At 45.1% G+C, this 9,677-nt stretch overlaps 1 protein-coding gene across 2 annotated transcripts in view; it reads left to right on the forward strand.

Moving 5' to 3' along the window:
• The window catches only part of LOC118397649 (ribosome biogenesis protein bop1-like), a 157,673-nt gene extending 154,144 nt beyond the window's left edge, over window positions 1–3,529 (forward strand). For both annotated transcript variants that reach the window (XM_052470033.1, XM_052470032.1), the window contains exons 13-16: window positions 1,284–1,575; window positions 1,753–1,837; window positions 1,972–2,079; window positions 2,441–3,529. In XM_052470033.1, coding sequence (XP_052325993.1) covers window positions 1,284–1,575; window positions 1,753–1,837; window positions 1,972–2,079; window positions 2,441–2,594 — 639 coding nt within the window. In that variant the 3' untranslated portion in view covers window positions 2,595–3,529. The remainder of the gene's footprint in view (window positions 1–1,283; window positions 1,576–1,752; window positions 1,838–1,971; window positions 2,080–2,440) is intronic.
• Window positions 3,530–9,677: the final 6,148 nt, after the last annotated feature.

Below are 9,677 nucleotides of genomic sequence, written 5' to 3' on the forward strand. Positions count from 1 at the left end.
GTCAGTCCAGCATCTAAATCTCCATGAATTTGAAGCTGGTTACATTTCTCCAGCCCGATCCCTCGGCTGGTTACATTTCTCCAGCCCGATCCCTCGGCTGGTTACATTTCTCCAGCCCGATCCCTCGGCTGGTTACATTTCTCCAGCCCGATCCCTCGGCTGGTTACATTTCTCCAGCCCGATCCCTCGGCTGGTTACATTTCTCCAGCCCGATCCCTCGGCTGGTTGCCAGAAAAGTGGAGAGTGGATGCTTTGTTTTTGTTTGAATCCAAGATAGCCCCTTTAAGGCCACCAGAATGTTAGGGATATAGCGAAGAAGACAAACACTCAGACCCTATGATGACATTCAGACATATTTTTTGTCTTTACCCCAGAAAACCTTTTTAGTCCAACAGCTGGAGGAGGCTTTTAAAGAAACACCAGAGTAGATTGTGGTTAGCCTTTTTCCTCAAGTAAATGGAAAGAAACATATAAGAGAAGAGCTTTCTAGTTTTTCCAATTTAAAATAGAGTGGAAAGAAAAGCTTTGACAAAATTGACACAGATGCACTTGGCATTTGGAAAGACTGCAACAGTGATGCTCGCTACCACCCATATTTTCACGTTTCTGTATTTGCCTTAGCTATAGTCCTAGGTGTATTATAACAAATATGTATTAAAACTATAATGTATTACTGTAGTAATGATAATAGTACTGTATAGTAATAACAGTAATATAAATGTTGTTTTGAATTGTGATAATATAATTAATATTGAATCATACTTAAATCCTCTGCTCTTCCTTTCTCTCCTGTCTCCCTTCCACCCTCCCTTACCCTCTCCTTCTTCCCTTCCACCCTCCCTTACCCTCTCCTTCTTCCCTTCCACCCTCCCCTCCTACCTCCCTTCCACCCTCCCTTACCCTCACCTTCTTCCCTTCCACCCTCCCTTCTTCCCTTCCACCCTCCCTTACCCTCTCCTTCTTCCCTTCCACCCTCTCCTTCTTCCCTTCCACCCTCCCTTACCCTCTCCTTCTTCCCTTCCACCCTCTCCTTCTTCCCTTCCACCCTCCCTTACCCTCTCCTTCTTCCCTTCCACCCTCTCCTTCTTCCCTTCCACCCCCCTTACCCTCTCCTTCTTCCCTTCCACCCTCTCCTTCTTCCCTTCCACCCTCTCCTTCTACCCTTCCACCCTCTCCTTCTACCCTTCCACCCTCTCCTTCCTCCCTTCCACCCTCTCCTTCCTCCCTTCCACCCTCTCCTTCCTCCCTTCCACCCTCCCTTCCTCCCTTCCACCGTCCTCCAGGCAGTAAAGCAGGTAGTTTGGCACGGTAAGGGTGACTACCTGTCCAGCGTCATGCCTGACAACAGCAGCAACCTGCAGGTGCTGATCCACCAGGTGAGCAAGCGGCGGACACAGAACCCCTTCCGCAAGAACAAGGGCCTGGTGCAGTGCGTCTCCTTCCACCCGCTGCGGCCCTACTTCTTCGTGGCCACGCAGCGCTACGTGCGCGTCTACAACCTCATCAAGCAAGAGCTGACCAAGAAGCTGATGACCAACTGCAAGTGGATCTCCAGCATGGCCATTCACCCTGGAGGTTAGTGCTCTATCACAGGTCCCCTTCAGAGAGGGGAGTATGTCCTACTGTAACGCCTGTGGAGATGGCTAAATGCACCTCCAATAAGCTGGGATTTGATGGTCATTCTCAAGAGGAGGAATGTGGTGATATATGAGTGAAATGCATGTTTTCTGTAGTAACACTACTCCTGGCCAGGTGATAACCTGATCTGTGGCAGCTATGACTGCAGACTGGCCTGGTTTGATCTGGACCTCTCTACCAAACCGTACAAGATGCTGCGGTGAGGCACCTCCTATACATTCTCATGTATTCATTTGTAATTATTGATTGCCAATGAATACTAGTCATTGACCACGTGACATGAGGCCTGGGTTTTATTGGTTCTGAAGTCTTTTGTCTGTTTTGGCGACCCAGGCACCACAAGAAGGCCTTGAGGGGAGTGGCTTATCACAGGAACTACCCCCTATTCGCCTCTGGTGCTGATGACGGCAGCGTGATCGTCTGCCACGGCATGGTCTACAAGTAAGTCACATCACCCAATCACACCTGCTGTACCAATACAATATAAACACCTCTCCTCTTCACTGTCTCATGTCTGTTTTTTACCATCTCTCCTTTCCTCTGTCATTCTCGCTCTCTCTCTCTCTGAAGATGTCACGTTGTTTTTTTTCCCCCTGCGTTCCTTCTCCAACTCATCGAAATGTTGATGCGTATCCTACAAACCATATTTCCTGATTGGTACATTTTATTTTGGCTGTATAACTGTCAAGAGGTTTTAAATGAAGAAAAATAATACTGTAGAATATTGTCTGTGTTCAGTCTTCTGCACTGTCATAACTCTATCCATCAATCTCTCGTTCTCTCTTTCATTCTTTCTTTCCAGTGACCTGCTCCAGAATCCTCTCATTGTACCAGTCAAGGTACTGAAGGGTCACCAGATCACCAATGATCTGGGGGTCTTAGACGTGACCTTCCACCCCACCCAGCCCTGGGTCTTCTCCTCGGGGGCTGACACCACCATCCGCCTCTTCACCTAAACCACCTTGGTCACATCTCAAATCACACACTATTCCCTATCTAGTGCACTACGTTTGACCAGAGCAGTTTGACAAAAGCAGTGCACTACAGTATATAGGGATACCTTTTTATCTCAAATGACATGCTATTCCCTATATAGTGCACTGCTTTTGACCAGAGCAGTTTGACCAAAGTGGTGCACTATATAGGGAATATGGATACCTTGGTTACATTTCAAATGGCACCCTATTCCCTGTATAGTGCAATACTTTTGACCAGAGCCCACATAGGGCTATATCTGAGCAATATGTGTACTGTATTTAAGACACTTCCCAGTCTCCTCCCATGTCCTCTGACAGCTATCCCTGACGGAATAATCAAATCAAGTGCCTGACATCATGTATATTATCCTCATGTTTATTACTTTTTCCAAGCTAAGAGAACATCGACCACACAGCCATAATCTCTTTCTCTCCTCAGTGAAACTGAGACAGTAAAAATATGTTTGGTTTCAAACGGCACCTCAAATCTGGCCTGGGCAGGAAAACCCATTTCCGTCTACGTTGCTGTTCTGTGCAGCTGACCTCATAGCAGCGCATACGAGTCAAACCACTAATGCTTGGACACTTCAGACAGCCCCCGTGACAAAATATACTGTATGTTCAGAGATTAAGCTTGCCAATAGAAACAATAGAACAAAGATGTTGTGAGCCCCCAGAAGGCCCCTGTCAGCCCCTGTCCTAGAAGGATATGTGTAATTATATCGGCCTCTCTTTGTGTATGCAACCAAAGTCATGTCCAGTTGAGGTTCTGCAGGACTTGTTCCGATCACAAACACTATGTATGACGATGTGTGATCCCTTTTTTTTTTGTAAAATCTTCTGACTCCTTTTCTCGACGACTTTGTCGGTCTGCTACAAGTATTTCTTTTGAATTAAAACGGGTGTTCCCTGAAGCGGTTGATGCATGTGTGTTTTGTTTGGGTCTCACTCTTCTCTTTTGCATCGGTGGCTGGGGGGTCAAGAAGGGTAAACTCAAAACCTCTGAAATATATGCAACCAGGGACGTGGAAGTGGGTTTCCTTTTCCTTTGCTCGTCAGCTCAGCCCCAGACGAGATTCTTCAGAAAGCGGTGGATTATATATCATTCTCTGTCAAGACGAGGCAAAGCCGTGGTGTACGACACTGTACACCTGTGGCTCCCTCCCTCTCTCACATCGCTGTATCATTGCCTTTGTCCCAGATGGCAATGCAGTGCACTACTTTTGGGCAGGGCTCTGTTCGAAACTAGTGCACTATATAGGGAATAGTGTGACGAAGACAGTCTGTCGGTCAGTCTCTAGCTATGGTCAAAATCTGAAAATATTGTGAATGAAATTGACTCTGGCAAACAAATGTACTAAATTTGAGGTCTATATAGAATTTTTGTCATTTTGAGGTTTTCTTGAAAGCAATGTTATTCAATGTAGATCACAACAGTGACCACGAGGGAACTAAGAAATATACAGTTCAGCTGACTGATACGTATATTCTAAATATTAGTATATGTATGTTAGAGCCTCGAAATGTGTACCTCAACTGTTAATCGTCTCAACTGTTGAAATGTTTTGTTGTTTATTACAATGTATGCCAATGAATCAAATGCCAGGTCATTTATAAATTGGCGTTTCTAGCCGCTAAAACTACATTTCGTCTTTGCTGATCAGTTCGTTGTGAATATCCTCTCTTCCTGGTATGTAGGTCAGATTTCCTGGATTGATTTGGCCAAGATCCTGTATAGACGGTAATGATGTCATTGGCCGATAGATGCTAATAGTGAAAGAGTTGATTGATCCATATGGTTTTTAACACACTTGGCATATTCAACATGAGAAGTAGGCCTGACGATGTGTTTTAGGAATACAATGCAATTTGTTTCACTTCAAGCCGCTCTTCTACTTTAGCTCTGACTGATGGCGGTTTGTTTAATCACAAACACCAGGTATACATGTAGAATGACTCAGCTGCTCTTGAAATCAACTTTCATTTCGGTCAAAATGGAAATAAATAAAAGCCAACTACTTTAAACCACACAACTGTTTGACAGGTCTAAAAAATGTTGTTTCTCTAGTGTTCAGAGGAAGTTCCTCCATTCACTTTGTCAAGGAAAGCATACTAGAGCTAAAGTGATGGAAAACTGAAGCTGCTGCCACGAAAGCCCTTTGGGCGGGCGGTAAATGTTAGTTTCCCCCTGAAGCTTCTTATTGGTGAAGGGACCCAAACATTAAAACGCTACATTTAAGGAGCCATACAAATAAGTATGGAAGTGCTTTGATATTGCATACATGCATGAGAGCAGTGAAAAACTCCATGGCTCATAAAGTACATTGCACTGTCTCTCCTCCACCATTTAATGTTTCCACTCTTGAATTTCATCTTTAAGAAGAAAGAAAAAAAGCAAAGCAGGAAACTGTTGGGCTTGGTTCACTTTACCACATTTATCAATTAACACTGGCAGTAGCCAGAGAAACCAGTCAATTGATTGCAGCTGTCCCTGTTTTGAAGTCCCGTTTTTCCCAGCTCTCCCAAGCTGTACCGGGAGGGAGGAAATGGACATGCATAAAATCATTTTTAATCAACGCAAAGGGATTGGTCCCATACATGATATTTTACAAAAACCATTAGATTGGCAGCAGGCCAGGCAGGCTCAGTCAGAGCAGATGAGTTTTTCTGTTGTAATAAATTAGCTGACTGGGTTGCCAGTAGCCGGGGAGACGTCACACCAGGGAGAACCAGACTGAGACGGGGCTCGGCCTAAACACGCTCTTGGTCAAAACTGAAAATGACACACGACAAATTCCTCTCCTCTGTCTGCAGCTCTGAGATGACATCATGAAGTTTTAAAAAGACTTGCTGACCTTTTAATGACTTCCTCCTCTCTGCTCCTTTGACTGACCGCCGACAAACTGCTTTGAGCCCTTCCCAGGGGCCCCACTGCCACAGAGCTTTGAGCCCTGCCTGCATGGGGGCCCCACCAAGGGCCTCCATTGTAAATGTGTTGTTGCCACGGCCCATTACTATAACATGTGTATAGGTTTTGTGTTGCATGTGGGTTCCTGAGTACAGTAAGTTAAAGGCCCTGTGTTTCTGTGTGTAGTTCTTGCATTACGGTTCTACCCTGTAGATGACTTCAGACAGTGGCACTGAAACAGTCTGAAAAGCACAGGCTCTTTGGAAAGGCTTTGAATGTCTGTTACTGTGTCGCACCCACAACACTGAGCTGCGAGTGTGTGTGTGTGTACCTGCGGTTTTCCTGTCAGTGAAACCCAATAACACTCCCATTGCATCACTCTGAATAGTTTTTAAATAAATTGATGCAGTCCTGGCAGACGGTGAATGTTTCCATCGCCTTTCCTTCTTTTCTCCCCCCATTCGTTTTTTTCACCCTTAGGGAGAGTGGTCAAAACAAACAGCAAATATGCGGTCTGTGTAGAGAAACTGGGCTTGGAGAAGGCCACATTCCAGGATAAGTGGAAAAAATTTGAGCCCCATTCTCTCCTGCCTGTGTTTTGAAGCTCTTAGGGACCTTGCTTCCACAACGTTAATTTGGGAATCTAGTGCTGGTTTCCCCAATGGGCTCTCTGGGTTTTTTGTGATTGTCAGCAGCGTTGGACGAGGCTGCCCCTGTGTGGGTATTCCACTGCTGTCTACCATTCAGAGTAACTACGGAACACTGGTGGTGGCTCATTATTACATTGTCTTAATGAGCTAGCTATGCAATTCACGCCTGCATTACGAAGAGGTTTACACTGAACAGGCAAGAGTTGTACTGTCTGTAATGATGTTGATGAACAATGTGGTTATTTCTGGTTATTAGGGTGTTATTAGTGGCTTCATCCTCTCTGAGGTAGCCAGCGAGCATTAGGGATGCACGTACCAGGATGAGAAATATGAGCGTAACACAGAGAAAAGAGAGAGAGAAAGTGAAAAGGATGGGGGTGGGGGTTGAGTCCAGATATACTGCATATTGCCACAGACGGGCGGTTTTAAAGAGGCTTTGCTTTTCAAACATTGAGTCACTCCAAACGGTAGCAGCCAAACACATTATTGACATTGCGAGGGCACATTAATACTTTCCTCGCATTTGATGTTTGTGGTCCTATTTTTTCCTTCGCTTTTCGACTTAATCGCAGCTATAGTAAGAGATGATGTTTTTCTTCTGGAATCTTTAGGATTGGAACTATGAGCCACTTTTGGTTTTGAATGGTTTTTGGTGAGCCTCACATTTCTCCCCCTCTATTGGAGCTCTGCGATGACATACATCAGGGTTTATCTCGAACCACATTCAGCTTGGCCCTATTGGTATGAACAATACAGGGCCCTGTTGATGCTTCACATACAGTACCCACTCACCTCAATAAAATAAGTATTTCGCTGGCAGCTACTGAGTTCTGTTAACGGACACATTTGATCACAGATTTTGTCCTAAAATGAACCTCATCTATCATGTGCCTCAGGACCTGGAATAGACACCATCATGCACAGAGCTTCCTTAGAGAATGTGGGATACACACCCACGTCGACCTCTTCTTTCCCCATAGAATTGGGGACACAGAGAGAGACACCCAGAGCTCTGAGGGCCGGGCCAGCGTACTGAGGGCCGGGCCAGGCCAGCATAGTACAGGACCGGGCCAAGGTGTTCTCTCTCACAGATCCTCAATCTTGTTTCGTCTGTCTGTCCTTTCCCTCGCTGACAATGGAGCCCTTCTTCCACTTTGAAGACTTTGGCAGATGTCGTGCTAAAAACATTCCTATGCTATTTTCTTTCTCTCTTCTTAGGGCGGAGGGGTTACTAAAAAGCATGCGAGGAACCAAAGCCCCCGCACAAGCAGTTTAAACTGGGTATCTTCAGCGAGAGAGAAAGTGGACAGATTTGATACTCTTTGACCCCAATTTGCAGCACCTGCAAAATTCAATTCTTGGGGAGTTTACAGTCTTTTAATTGGAGGGGAAAACAGCACTGTGAACTCTTGGCAGTTGGCTTAATTCAGATCTGTTACAAATTACCCCTAAATAGAGGGAACCTTTTTTTATTTTCCTGCTGCCTGCCTGCACATGTCCTTACTACAGCCCGGGCCCAATGACATCATGGTGCTCCAGCCGTGCAGACGGTGGTGGAAGTAAACCACAGTGAAATTGAGTTGCCTGAGCTAATTTAAAGAAAAGTAAAAGGCCACTCTCTGGTTACTTTAAGCACCACATTTGATATGGAGGAGGGTTGGCTTTGAAGGGGAGGCCAGGCCTAGGCTGAAGCAGCAGTCTCCTGGCCTCCGCGTGCAAGTAACGAGGGCTGGCGGCACCCAGCAGCAGTCTTTTATTATCTGGACACAGAGGACTTCTTCTAGGGTGGAGAGGGAGAGCGGAGGTGTGGTGGACAGAGAGAGAGGGAAAAGAAGGGAGGCAGCTTGGGAGACTTTCACACCTACACTGACATCCGCCGGGCTGGTTTCGTGTGTCTGTAACTCAACAGGGTTCCAGATCGTTTTTATGTGTTTCCTATATGGTAGCAAATGTGGTATCAAAGGGCCTTACCTGCAATGTACTGTATAATAAGTGTGTTTTGTTAATATTTTTTTTCATTTTACTTCACTTTTTCCAAATTGTCTTCCTCCCTTGCCCAAATTATGGAACTGTCACTAGATCCTATGGGGTTGTTTTAAAACCTTGATTATAGGTACAATACATAGTGAAGGGATGTCACTTTGGCCTAGATTAAATCCATACTGCTGAAGATCTGTGCTATAGAGCTATTGAAATGTAAAGGTAATTTCAGATTGAACCACATACACAGCATTTACCATGAATGCAGTCTCTGTGAATGCAGGAACATTGCCTTTCAATTTAAATCATGCTGTAGCGCATATCTTCAGCAGTACGGATTGAATCTAGCCCATTTGAGTATTAGCATGATAGTCACAGATTGATAGTACATGTGAACTCTTGCGGCGTAGCTAGATAGATCAAAACACGAGTACAGTTCTACCTCTTTCATCATACCTTAAGGCTGGAACAGGGAGGGCTGTTAGTCTGGATTGTGGCTTTAGGGGAGTATTAGCAGTCAGCTGGAGTATTAACCAAACGGCAACGATAAAAATACCTCGGTACCCACTACTGGGCACTCTAGCCCTATGGCGGCCGTGATTCTTCCGTAAATTGACATCGGCATCTCTCTCAAAACAGGATGTGGAAAGCTAGGCTAGCTATAGTGCTCATGACTCCGGCAGATGACCAGTTTTCACCAGGCAGTCAGCTCTTATATGGCTCTGTGTGCAGCAGCAGCCTGCTGCCTGGTTGGCTCACAGTCATGTTGTCCCAGGCTGCATCCTGATTCTTCACCGTTCTCTTCTCTCTTGTATTTCAAAGCATTGGATTAGTGTAATCATTGGCTGGAAGGGGTTTCCATTGTTAAATCCACAAGAGAAGTACACAAGTGAACATGTTGGGAAAAGGGTGGAGAATCGGGACGTAGCCTCAGATTACATCACAAATGGCGCCCTATTCCCTATATAGTGCACTACTTTTGACCAGGGCCATTAGGGACAAATTCCCAGTCATGTTGTCCCTGGACCTGCAGCTGGTTTGGGGATCAGCCTTCCCTTCCCGCTGTGTCTCTCCAGCCCTCCAGGGGCGGTGTGCACCATCACTCACTCTGTCGTAGACACAGCACGTTTAAATACTTGTGTATACAGTGTGTGTGGCCCTAGGCTGCAACCACAGCTTGTTTGAGATCCTGACCAGAGGCCAGATTCATAAAACCTTCTTAAGAAGAAATTGCTTCTTAACTGACATTTTTTCTCGTGCTGTTTGTTTCTCCTTAATTAAGCAAAACGATTCTTGAAAATAAAGTCCTTAAATGTTCTTAATTCCAAAATATCTAAACCCTTGTCTTAAACTCAGGGCAGTGAGAGAAAAAGCTCATAAAAGCAATTGAACATGTTTAATTCACTCAAACTTATTATGATTATTTTAAACCCAAGTAAATGTTTAATAACAGTAATCTCAGTAAGAAATGTGCTAACATGATTGCCATTGCTAGCTAGACAGCTAGCTAAATTGGTTGCATAG

Source organism: Oncorhynchus keta, chromosome 19, assembly GCF_023373465.1.
Source record: "Oncorhynchus keta strain PuntledgeMale-10-30-2019 chromosome 19, Oket_V2, whole genome shotgun sequence".
NCBI classification, from domain to species: Eukaryota; Metazoa; Chordata; class Actinopteri; order Salmoniformes; family Salmonidae; genus Oncorhynchus; species Oncorhynchus keta.